Source organism: Octodon degus, unplaced genomic scaffold, assembly GCF_000260255.1.
Source record: "Octodon degus isolate 3935 unplaced genomic scaffold, OctDeg1.0 scaffold00112, whole genome shotgun sequence".
NCBI lineage: Eukaryota > Metazoa > Chordata > Mammalia > Rodentia > Octodontidae > Octodon > Octodon degus.
The window spans coordinates 6,788,225-6,800,076 of NW_004524688.1; the positions used below are offsets into that span (position 1 = coordinate 6,788,225).

At 50.4% G+C, this 11,852-nt stretch overlaps 3 protein-coding genes across 4 annotated transcripts in view; 2 read left to right on the forward strand and 1 right to left on the reverse strand.

Annotated features, from left to right (window-relative positions):
* Window positions 1-8,393, reverse strand: part of Hgs (hepatocyte growth factor-regulated tyrosine kinase substrate) — a 14,886-nt gene extending 6,493 nt beyond the window's left edge. For both annotated transcript variants that reach the window (XM_004639486.2, XM_004639485.2), the window contains exons 1-8: window positions 8,281-8,393; window positions 6,321-6,405; window positions 5,907-5,982; window positions 5,389-5,481; window positions 3,559-3,682; window positions 2,759-2,811; window positions 1,923-1,991; window positions 1,706-1,830 (exon numbers count right to left, since the gene is read on the reverse strand). In XM_004639486.2, the coding sequence (XP_004639543.1) occupies window positions 1,706-1,830; window positions 1,923-1,991; window positions 2,759-2,811; window positions 3,559-3,682; window positions 5,389-5,481; window positions 5,907-5,982; window positions 6,321-6,405; window positions 8,281-8,317 (662 nt within the window). In that variant the 5' untranslated portion in view covers window positions 8,318-8,393. The remainder of the gene's footprint in view (window positions 1-1,705; window positions 1,831-1,922; window positions 1,992-2,758; window positions 2,812-3,558; window positions 3,683-5,388; window positions 5,482-5,906; window positions 5,983-6,320; window positions 6,406-8,280) is intronic.
* Window positions 8,394-8,592: 199 nt separating this feature from the next.
* Window positions 8,593-11,046, forward strand: Arl16 (ADP ribosylation factor like GTPase 16). Its single transcript, XM_004639487.3, has 5 exons — window positions 8,593-8,680; window positions 8,802-8,860; window positions 9,402-9,515; window positions 10,380-10,495; window positions 10,672-11,046. The coding sequence occupies exons 1-5, from the start codon at window positions 8,620-8,622 to the stop codon at window positions 10,829-10,831; spliced, it is 510 nt and encodes a 169-aa protein (XP_004639544.1). The 5' UTR covers window positions 8,593-8,619; the 3' UTR covers window positions 10,832-11,046.
* Window positions 8,802-11,852, forward strand: part of Pde6g (phosphodiesterase 6G) — a 28,001-nt gene continuing 24,950 nt past the window's right edge. Inside the window, exon 1 of the mRNA XM_004639488.2 lies at window positions 8,802-8,860. The gene's annotated coding sequence lies outside the window, so the exon portion shown is untranslated. The remainder of the gene's footprint in view (window positions 8,861-11,852) is intronic.

Below are 11,852 nucleotides of genomic sequence, written 5' to 3' on the forward strand. Positions count from 1 at the left end.
TTGGGGCCAGGGAGATGGCTCAGTGGAATAAGCGCTTCCCTGGCAAGCACAAGGGCCTGAGTTCAATCTCCAGTTCTGGAAAAAAAAAGAAACAAAAATTAAAATGACCCTTAAGCCCTTTTTTGTAAGAAAACTATGGGACACACTGGGGAAGGGAGGAGCAAAGTCAAGTGGCCTCCATACAGCAAATAAGGAAAGTGCTGCTGCAGAACCAGAGTTGCGAGCCCCAAGAACAGGACTGTTCCAGGGGCTCAGTCTTGGGTGGGACTACAAGTGGCTCTGGCTAATCACAGAAGCAAAGGAGCCTTTGGGCACAGAGTCACAAGGTCACAGCCTCACTTTGGGGTTCCTTCCAAAACCACAGGCCCTGAACCTGAGCGCAAGATAACTTCAGATGGACCCAACAAAAGGGGTGCAGCACAGCCTGCTCCAGCGCCTACAGCACAAAGTACAAAGGTCAGGGAGCCAAGAGGTACAGTGATGGCCTTGATGGAACCGATAGGATCAGGGGAAGCACAAAGGGTCTTTCTGCACAATGGCCACTGGAGAACCACAATGGAGCAGGTATCAATACCACACCATCAATGTCTGGAGAGGCAATGACACTGTCACTGCCTCAGAGGCCTTGCACACGGGAATATTTTGGCATAAAGGGCCACATGGTCCACACAGCTAATTCACACATTTAGAAAAAACATGAAGCTGGGCATGGTAGTGCACACCTGTAATCCCAGCACTTGGGAGGCTGAGGCAGGAGGATCATTTGAGTTTGAGACCAGCCTGGGCTACCAAGTGAGATCAAGGCAAGCCTGAACTGCACAGTGAGACCCTGTCTCAGAAAAGACCAAAAAAGAGAACATAAATACACACACACACACACACACACACACACACACACACACACACACGCTAACTAGAGAGAACAATCTAAGTAATGTGGCAAAATGCCCACAACTGAGGAATCTAGACAAAGGACACATGCTCTCATGTTCTCTTCCTCTATTATATCTATCTATTTATATTTTTGAAACAGGGTTCTCTATATGCATCTCAGGCTGGCCTTGAGCTCACGTAGCCCAGGATAGTCTCAAACTCACAACAATCCTCCTGCCTCAGCCTCTCAAGTGCTGGGTTTACAGGCATGCGCCACCATGCCCAGCTTGTTCTTTATGCTTTATATTATTATGCTTGCAACTTTTCTTTTTCTTTTTTTTGGCGGAACTGGGGATTGAACTCTGACTCTTGTGCTTGCCAGGCAAGCACTTATTCCACTGAGCCATCTCCCCGGCCCCCATGCTTGCAACTTTTCTCCAAGTTTTACTGCCAAGAGCCAGTTAAAATCCAGGTCAGGAGTGGTGCCACACATCTGTAACCCTAACACTTTGGAAGCTGAAGCAGCAGGATCACTACAAATTGGTGGCCAGCCAAGCCCAGCCAACTGAGTTCAAGGCCAGCCTGATGACATGAGATCCTGTCCCAAAATACTCCAACAAATCCAAATAAACCACAATCAAATATTAGTGACTGGTCTGTAAGGGTAATCTTATACTGTCTCGAGAACACAGTACCCACCCAGCCTCATGCCCTGTCCTGGGTTTGCTCTTAACCTTCCCCCTGCTGGTCAGCAAACAAACCTTCCAAGGTCCACAGTCCTAGGGTATGTGGCCAGATAGGGAGGGGCCCCATGGAACGAATGGTGACTCACTTGTTCAGCTGCTCATAGCAGGGCTCACACACGCGCACCTCTTTCTCGATGCCAAACTTGGGGATGGTGGAGTACTTGGAAGAGCACTTGCCACAGAAGATTTGCCCACAAGCCCGGCAGTGGTGCTATAAGAGGGTCAGGGCAGGCCTGGTTAGAGGGCTGTAATGGGCCCACTAGCACAGAGGAGAACCCTCAACCCTCTAAGCTGGGCACTCACCTTGCGGGTCACTACCCCAAACTGTACTCTGCACCGGTGGCACTCCTCAGCATCCACCCAGTCAGGGGCCTAGGGAAGCGGCGGAGTCAGAACCACATAGTCCCACTTCCCTGCTAAGCTAGAGACCCGAGGCATCTCCTACATCCCACAGACAAGAAAGAGGCTGAGACCCCAGCATGGCAGGAACATCTATGCCAGGCCCACTCTGGCTCAGTGGCCCAAACAACATGGCCTAGGGTTAGGCTGCTTCAGACAGAAGAAAAGGTCCCCTCCAAATGGATTCTTCTTGTCAAAGGTGTGACCCTGACACTTCCTCTAAGTTTAAGGACCTGTCCAGCACATGTGAAGTATTAAGACCAGGGCTTCGGGCTGGTGAGATGGCTCAGTGGTCTGAAGCACCTACTTAGAACAAACTAAGCTGAGCAAAGCACAGGGACCGCGGTTCGATCCCCCAGCACCACATGCCAGCCAGCCCTGCTCCCTGGTGGGCTGAGCTGGCCACACACACACAAAATAAATAAATAAATAAATATAAAAAAAAAAAAAAGACCAGGGCTTCACACACGCTGGACAAGTGCTCTACCACTGAGTTACATCTAAATGTGTTTTCACCATGTGAAATCAGTAGCTACAGCCCAAGGACACTGTGAAGAGATCCCTGTCTTCATCTGCAGAACCACAGATGCATTTTCCACGAGGGAACTGAGAGGCACCCTCATCTCTGACAAAGCATCTCTCATACTACAGTGCCAAACACGTGATCCTCAGGGCTTTCCTCCTTGCTTCCTCAAAACAGCCAGACCCAAGCACCCTCAATGGTAGCCCCTGAGACTCACTCTCTCTGCAGCAAACATCGCATCGCTCTCCTTGAATTCCGGGAAGACGTGTCCTGGAGAATGAGGGCTCTGGTTACTGCTGGATCCTACCCGGATCAGCTGCTTCCTAACTACTGGAGACATCTGCCTCCCCAGCCAGAATATGCACAAACTGCTGAGCCTCAAACCCCAGCAAATATCTCCAAAGATATCCTAAACCTATGGCCGCTCTCCCTGCAAACTCATCAGCTCTCCTGGACCACCATGAAAGCCAGAGGAATGTAAGAGGCCAAAAAAGTGCACCTTAGCAACCAGACCTGGCCTAAAACCCATTAGTGACTTCCTGCTACACACAGCTACATCAAATGCCAATGCAGCTCTCCTCTGGCATGTGCTACCAGTAGGTCCCTGCTCCTTTCAATCCCCAAGACCCCTCTGCAGAGGGCAACAGGACCTTGCTGGTTCCTGCCTATATTCAAATCTTGGCACCCAGGGCACCTCCTCGTGAGGCCTTCCCTTACTACCCGTCCTGTACTGTTTGCCCCAGGAGCCATGTTACTCTGACCTGTGCTTGTCTGTGAACTTTTGACCATGCACTGTCTGCTGTCACTACCCACCCCTACCACATAGGGTGGGAGGTCCAGAACATCACCACTTGTTCTCCCTCTGGGCCTCCCAATGGGTTCCCACTCAAGTCCCTCAGTGAGGCCCAGCCTAACCTCCCCACCCAGCATCACTAACTGCCTGGCAGGAAGGCCCTGCAGCTTCTGATAGCCATGTTCCCTCCCTCACGTCATAGCCTGTCTCTTGTCTTTACTCACCCTCCACCTTCATGATCTGGTAGGTGTCCTGGACCACCTTGTATTTAGGCTCGTTTCTAAAGGCATGTGCCCAGGCCTGGATCAGGTATAGGATCTTGTTTCGGACATTCACTTCCACCTGCCTCTGCAGAAGAGGGAGAAGGTAGGGCAGGCCACAGGACATTCGAGGTGCCAGAGATCTCCATGTGACAAGGGGGGTACCAGAGGCCCAGAAGGGTTCCTGGGTGGCACTTGGGGGCCAGGAACCTACCTGTCCGCAGGCCCCAAGTGAACCCTCACTCATCTACACTCAGGTAGGGCAATGGCTCTTCTAAGCCCATGACTATATGTCTCTTTCCCCTTTTCCCCACAGGACCCTGAGCAATCAAGGATTTGATTCCTACAGGTCCACAACTGTCACTCTCCCCCTGGCTCTGTCACTCTCTAACAAGCAGGCTCAGCCATAAAGCATCACCTCAGGGCTGAAGACACAGTGGTAGTGGAGCTGGCACAACCTGGAAGGGGCAGCAAGGTGGCTATGCCAGGAGCTTCATACACAGAGAGGCACCATCCCCACCAGGTACAGCCCCAAGTCTGGGGCTGCCTCGAGAGGCTATGACATCCAATCTGAGGACAAAAGCAGCTTCAAGGAAACAAGAGTAAGCCGTCTTTTGCAACCTGGTCATCACTGGCCCCTCCCTGTCACAATGTAGTCCTCATCAGTGGCAACTGGTCTAGAGGACCTGCAGCAGGAGAAGAACATAGCGTTTCTCCCCATCCAAGTACTAACCAGGCCCGACCTTGCTTAGCTTTGGAGATCAGATGAAATCAGACATATTCAAGGTATATGGCTGTAGACCACAGCACACTTCCAGCAAGGACAGCATGAGAAACTGGCCCATGCCACAGTGAGGGCTCTGAGCAGCCCAGCTGTCAACCTGGACCCTGAGGTAAATGGGCTCTGGGTACCATAAGCCTACTAAGAGACCATGGTCCAGCCCTGAGTTCTGGCAGATAAGAAGCTAGTTCACCTTGGTGGGCCATCTTTTACCTCAAGCAAGAATCACCTCACCCCTTCTATGCATCACTGAGCTCATCAAAATCCTCAGAGGTGGCTCTAAGACAACTGCCCAGGGATATAAAGGACTTTTACTCTTTCAATGAAGAAGGGCATGAAACCCACTCTCCCTGAGGCAGTCCCTTGCTCTGCCATCTGCTCTGACTCCTCTGCTCCTCAGATTCCTCCTGTTCCATCCCAAGGGACCTACTCTGGAACTTCTCTGCTCATAAACTCACCAACTGCCACCACCTCTCTGCCCACCAGGAATACCCAGTGCCCTTCAAGATTCAACTCTAAGTCCTGCCTTCTGAAACCTTTCACCCCACCCCACCCAAGAAGATGAGGTATCTTTTCCTACGCTCCAGATGGAGCAACTGGGCCATGATAAAGTCCAGCCTTGCTGGATTGGGCCACAAGGATCTATCTCTCCCTAGGCCTAAGGGTACCAACAAAGGTAGTGTCAACTTTCCCTTCACATCCAGTGCTGTGTCATAAGAGCCCATTAAACACTTTGAAAGGGCTGGTGAGATGGCTCAGTGGTCTAAAGCACCTACTTAGAACAAGCTTAGCAAAGCACAGGGACCGCGGTTCAATCCCCCAGCACCACATGCCAGCCCGCCCCGCCTCCTGGTGGGCTGAGCTGGCCACACACACACACACACTAAATAAAAATAAACTTTTAGAGAAAAAAAAAAAAAAAACACTTTGAAAAACAGTGATGACTACATCACTGTGTGCCATGTGACAAGGAGCACCTACCCCACCCTCCCATGACCCTGGAGGGCACCTACCTTCAGCAGCTCTTTCAGCTCTTCCATGGTTTGCTTGTTGGCCACCTCATCGTGGACTGTCTGGCCACAGTTCTTTACCACTGATTCCATGACCTGAGGACCCCAAGAAAAAAAAGAAGTGGAACAATGGACAGGGGAGCCCTCACACCGGGTTAGACCTCCAGCAGGCTTCTCAGGCCAGCCAGCATGTCAGGAACCCTAAGCAGTAGCTTCAGAGATTGGCAGCAACCTACATACCATGTCATCTCTACTACTCATCTTGTTGAAGAAAAACAGCAGTGAGACTGACCCTCAGAGCTTTACACATGGACTATACTCAGTGAAGCAGCACCATCACTTCCTTTCCTGCCTACAGGTACCAAGCTCAGTGGTTTGGTTCACAACTGCACTCAAGGCTAGAAGGAACGCCACTCGTTGCTATATGTCCAGATAGCCGACAAGGCTGTCCACCTGCCTACTGGGGTGTTGTGGGGAACTCAGAGCTGGCACCCAGAAAACATGCATGGGGGTCCAGTTACCTCCAGAGCATACAAGGCCACATGTGGATTCTTGTCATTGACTTTCTTCTTAATGGAATTTACAGCATATTTTGCTCTGAAAGAAAATGAACATGGGAAACAGAAAAAGAAAAACAGTTCTAGCAAATAAGATAAGAAACAGTGCCAAAAAAAAAAAGAAAGAAAAAAACAGTGCCTAGTATCTTGATCTTTTCCACACTTAAGCAAATATTAACACAACCAAATGTCTCCAAGCAGCGCACAGAAAACACCCTATATGTTCCAAGAGATTGCCATTCCCAGTGTGTAGACCATCTGACTGCCCACATGAGGTCTCACTGGTTAGTTAAGGCTTAGAAATTGCTGGGCACCAAGTGGGCCCAGCACTGCACAACACTGTCCCTGTGCACTGTAGTATAAGTGCTTCTCACTTACTGTGTGTCACCCTGGCGGATCAGGTCACAGATCTGCAGGATGGACTCCCAGTCAGTTTCCAGCAGAAGCTGGCTGGTGGCCTTGTCTGTAAGAAAGACACGTCATCCAGGGGCTTGTTCTGCTGTAATTCCCTAGGTTGTTCCCTTTCAGTAACAGGGACTTGCTTCGTTCTCCAAGTACTGCGTGCTAACTGACTGCACCACTGGAGCTCCTAGACTTCTTTCTAAACATTTAGACCAAATCAAAAGCACATGGAAGGGGCCGGGGAAATGGCTCAGTAGGATAAACGCTTGACTGGCAAAGGCAAGGATCTGAGTTCAATCCCCAGTTCCACCAAAAAACAAAAACAAAAACAAAAAAAACCCAAACAACCAAAAAACAGAAGCACATGGAAATCCTCCAAGTTCCCAGAATGGCATGAAAACCACAGAAAACATGTTGTGTGCCTTGTTACACATCAGCTGCCATTCCAAACACTGAATTAACTTCATCTAGTCCCACACAACCTCATGAGCTAAGTACTATCTTCATCTGCTCTGCAGATAAAGAAAACAAGTAGTTGGGCATGGTGGAGCATGCCTGTAATCCCAGCAGTTGGGAGGCAGTTGGGAGGCTGAGGCAAGAGGAGTGCCATGAATTTGAGGCCAGCCTGAGCTACAAGTGAGTTCAAGGTCAGTCTAAACTATATAGCAAAGCCCCGTCTCAAAAAAAAAAAAAAAAAGTAGAGATGAGGTGACACAGTTTGCCACACACAGAGCCAGGATTCACTCTGAAACACCAGGCTCCTGCCGCTTTTTAACTGTTACCTGCCTTCTCCTAATCTCTACCTTCAGATGCACACCTTCATTGCCCTTTCATTAGGTAGGCCTTGGAGAACTGACTAATGGAGTCCAGTCCTCTACAGGTGCTTTATGTGTTGGAAGCAGAACTGACCTCCAAGGATCTCCTACTAATACATTTTCTCTCCATGCTCATTACCTCCACAGACCCTTGAAGTGCTACTGCAGAACTCTGCCTGCATCACTGTCCTCAAACACAGAAATGACCTAATAACCTGGGTCCACCTTTGATACTGACTACCAAGAGTCTGGATTTATCCTCAAAGTGCTGAACCACTTCATAAGGCTAAGATACTCAGCCTCCATGTCCCAAGAAAGCGTCTCCTCAAAAACTGTACTTCAGGCCAGACGTGATGGTGCACACCTGTAATCCCAGCATTCTAGAGAATTGTGATCTCAAGTCCAGCCTGGACTACAAAGTGAGCTCAAGGCCAGCTTGAAATGCATAATGAGACTTTGTCTCAAAAAGACAAAAAACAAAAAATCATAACCCCCCAAAAACCAAAACTACACTTTAGGAAGAGGCAGACTAGCAGAGAACATAACAGCACCTGGCTCCTGTCCCCAGGCACAGCACATTGTCACAAAGAGGATGAATTTAGACACTTAAAATTTGTAGTCTCCAAAAAGCTCTGACAGCATCAGCTAACATCTCTAACAAAGGGAGGAAAGGCCTTCCCAAACACCTAGGCACTTTCAGAGCCTGGGAATACTCGAGGCTAGCCTGGGACCCAGGAAACAGTATCCAAGGGGCTCAAAAGATCCAGGGAAGACACTATGGACTCCACCCATCGATTAATATTCAGTTAGAGGCCCGGTGTGAGGTTCAAATCTGAGTCACCGACTTCGTGACTCAGGACTTCGGCCCAGCTCGTCTGGTGCTGTCCAAAGGGGTCGACGTCAGGTCCCGCGCCGACCCTCGGACTGCCGCGCTCGCTGGCACCCAGGGGAAGCGGCGCCAGGCCGGGCCGGCCACACCCGAAGCCCGTGGTCGGCGCCGCGCGCCCGGAGGCCCACAGCAGAAGAGCTGTGTGTGGGCCACACTGTTTCCCTCGGCCCCGGGGACTTCGCTAGGAGGTTAAGTGAGCTGACAGACTGCTAGCCTTGCGCTGGCGCGTTACCTAGGAGACGCTCGAAGGTGCCGCTGCCTCGCCCCATGGTGACCCCGGACCGGACAGATGCTGTGAGCGCTCCTTCACTCGGAGCTGACGCGCCCCCTGACTTCCGCTTCCGCCTTTCGCGGGCAGCGTGCACATGCGCACATCACCGCCTCTCTACGGAGTCGCGAGGAGGCGACCCGGCTGATCACGGGTGCTGATTGGACCGCGCCCGTGGAGGCGGTGAGGCTAGCGAAGAAATCTACAATCAAAAGGCGAGGTCTCTCCAGCGAGAGCAGGGAGAAGACGCGCCTTGATTTCTGCGACACCGAGCTACGGGTGGCTGGTAGCACGGGGAATGGAATGTGCCTTCTGTTGGGGGGCTCAGGCGTCGGGAAGACGCTGCTGGTGAAACGCTTACAGAATATCCTTCCGTGTCCTGTAGTGTGCGAGGGAACCCAGGGCTGGGATGGTATTCCTGGGGGTCGCCCGGCGGGAGAATTCAATCCTGTGCCGCTTTCAGATCCTTGACCGCCTGCCTATACAACTATGCTCCCGGGATGGCAAGGGAGACCTGGGGGACCCTCCCCCTACACGACCCACGGTAAGTTTCCGCCCCTTGCAGGTTGAAGAAGGGCCACCTTTTCGGCTTGCAAAACGTTTCAGGCGCCTCCGAGGGGAAGCCAAGGTGTCGAGTGATCTGACTGCCTTCAGGACCAGGGAGACCTAAAGTCCTGCCACTAGACGGAGTGGAGCCTAGCGGGGCACCTGGGTTGGCCTCCCGCGCGGGCACTCCCCACTCTCCTCCCATCATCTTTTTTTTTTTTTTTTTCGGAACCGGGGATTGAACTCAGATGCTTGCGTTTGCCAGTTAAGCGCTTATCCTACTGAGCCATCTCCCCGGCCCCAAATCTTTCTTTGTTTCCCCTACTCTCCCCTACTCTAGATCCTCCTGGTGGGCGTGGGTCCGGGATCCCAAGAAACTGCCTTTGTCTTTCTTGGTGGTCAGTCTTGCCTTCAGGTCTGATTCTTTGCAGAACCGGGCTTAACAGGGTTAAAGCCACAGTAAGCTGTATGTGCACTGCTGTCCCAGAGTTCAAGATCATGCTTGCATTGTGCTCTCTATACTGTGGGTTTTCCCACAGGTGGGCACCAACCTCACTGACATCATGGTCCCAAGAAAGATCACCATCCGCGAACTCGGGGGATGCATGGCTCCCATCTGGTCCAGTTACTATGGAAACTGCCGATCACTTCTGGTGGGTCATAATCCTTTGGACTCCCTTTAGGAAATAGTTTGTGTGTCTGAGCTGTCAAATCCTGGACCCTGGAGTTGGGGAGATAACTCCGTAGGATCTAAGTGCCTGCCTGGCAAGCTCAAGGACTCGAGTTCAATCCCTGGTACTGCATGGCATGCCTGCCCCGAAGCCAGCCATGGTGGCAAACTCCTGTTCAAGGGCTCCCTCACAAGGGCTGGTGAGGCTGAGACAGGAGGATCACTACGAGACTGAACTCCATAGCTAGGATATATATATATAATTTTGGACCCTGCTATTCATAGTATGAGGTTTGGGTTCAGTAGTGATAGTACTAGTTGAGGAAACAGGGCCCAGGCAAGACTTGCCTCCTTATGCGCAGCAGTCTGATTTTTGGTGATTGACTGCTGTTATAGCTTTGGGGAGGCTTGTTGAAGGTGGTCTATATTTTAGGCATTGGTTCCTGGGTGAATCCTACATTTATGTTTGATTTGTATCTCTTTGGCTGGTCCCATTCTGGCAAGGCCCATACCCCAAGTTCTAAGATGGAGAATTGATGGCCACAAGAATACAGACTTCACGTAGGTGGAAACAAACAAGGGACACTAGGTCATTCCTATACTACTCATTTCCCCTGCTTTTGTGTAGGTCCCAAAGGCCGTTATTTAAAAGTCATTGTAGATGCTGGGGAGTGTAGCTCCATGGTAGAGTGCTTGCCTAGCATTTGAGGCCCTAAGTTTGATCTCTATTACTGCAAAAGTCATTGGCATCTTCCTGAGCCACGTGTAGGAGGTTGGCCCAGGCAAGGAGGTTGGCCAGGACTCTCTTAGATCACAGGGTGCTGCTGTTGTTTTTCTTCTTCCCCAGTTCATGATGGATGCCTCTAACCCCACCCAGCTGTCTGCCTCCTGTGTGCAACTCTTGGGTCTCCTTTCTGCAGAACAACTTGCAAACGTATCAGTCCTGATTCTTTTCAATAAAATGTATGGGTCTACAGGATAAGAGGAACATACGGGGTTGGAGAGGGAGAGTGGGAAGAATCCCAGGGAGGAACTTTTTGGGCTGCAGCAAAGTACATGGGTTGAGAATGAGGGGGTACAACCAGGGATGGGGCAAGTTTGTGACAGCTACCACTCTGATGGCACTTCTTTAACTACAGTGACCTACCCTGCTACATGACCACAGAGGAGATTCAGTCATTAATCAGGCTGCCGGACATCATTGCTTGTGCTAAGCAGAACATCACCATAGCAGAAATCAGTGCCCACAAAGGCACTGGCTTGGCCAGGGTACTGCGCTGGCTCCAGGACCAGCATTGAACCAGCAGCTGACAAGTGGAGAAGTATGGCTGGCCTACCAGGTGACCAGGAGGCAGAAGATGGCATTGCTTGACTCCTGATGATTTTTTAATGAGAGGGGAATAACAACATAGCTCTAGATGATAGGGCTCCTTGCTAAACTGCATCAGAGGGTACACAGAGATACCCAGAGTACAGAAGCTGCTGACGCTTGGCCTCTGAAGAAAAAAAAAAAACTGTTCCCAGGTCTGGGAGAGAAAGACAGACCTGCAGATGGCTGGGTATCCTGTCATCCTGTAGTGGTGCCACTGGAACTGCCAAGAAACACCTTCTTGGACATGCTATGCTAATCATCATGTGTCACTTCTCAGTTATAGGCTATCTCTCAGTCCTTGTCCCATTGGTACATCAGGGGCAGGAAGGTATGATTACAGGTGATACTATATGACAAAAAAGAAACATTAACATACTTTTTAAATCAAAGTTTTGCCAGGGATATAGCTCAACAGCACAAGTGCCTGCCTGGCAAGGGCAAGGTCCTGAGTTTTACTCCTGGTATAAAAAAAATAATAAAGTTTGGCATGGCTTTACAACCTTTATCAATGAAGATGTGAAAACCCATGGGGAACAGTTTTTACAGTGCTCACTGAGGATGGGCAATCATGGAAATACAATTGGGTAGGTGGGTGACACATACTTACTGTCACAGTACTTGGGAGCCTCAGGCAAGAGAATTACTGAGGCCAGCCTGGGCTACATAGTTCAAGGCCTGCTGAACTTAACTACATAGCGGGGTGTCGGGGAGATAGCTCAGTAGAATAAGCACTTCCCTGGCAAGCGACCCGAGTTCAATCCCTGGTTCTGCATAAATAAATAAATAAATGAAAAGTAAACTACATAGTGGGGAAAAACTCCACAAAATTAAAACCAAATAAAATGTAATGGTGCAGCCCTGTAATCCCAGCACTTTGGAGATTGAGGCAGGAGGATCACCATGAATTTGAGGCCAGCCTGTACAACACAATGAAACTGTCAGGAAAAA

Bases quoted from the DNA above. Each gene is read 5' to 3' on its own strand.
- Arl16 (XM_004639487.3), top strand. From the start codon at position 8,620: ATGTGCCTTCTGTTGGGGGGCTCAGGCGTCGGGAAGACGCTGCTGGTG. The intron at 8,681-8,801 runs ATATCCTTCCGT...GCCTGCCTATAC, and splicing joins GCTGGTGAAACGCTTACAGA to AACTATGCTCCCGGGATGGC. The intron at 9,516-10,379 runs GTGGGTCATAAT...CTTCTTCCCCAG, and splicing joins GAAACTGCCGATCACTTCTG to TTCATGATGGATGCCTCTAA.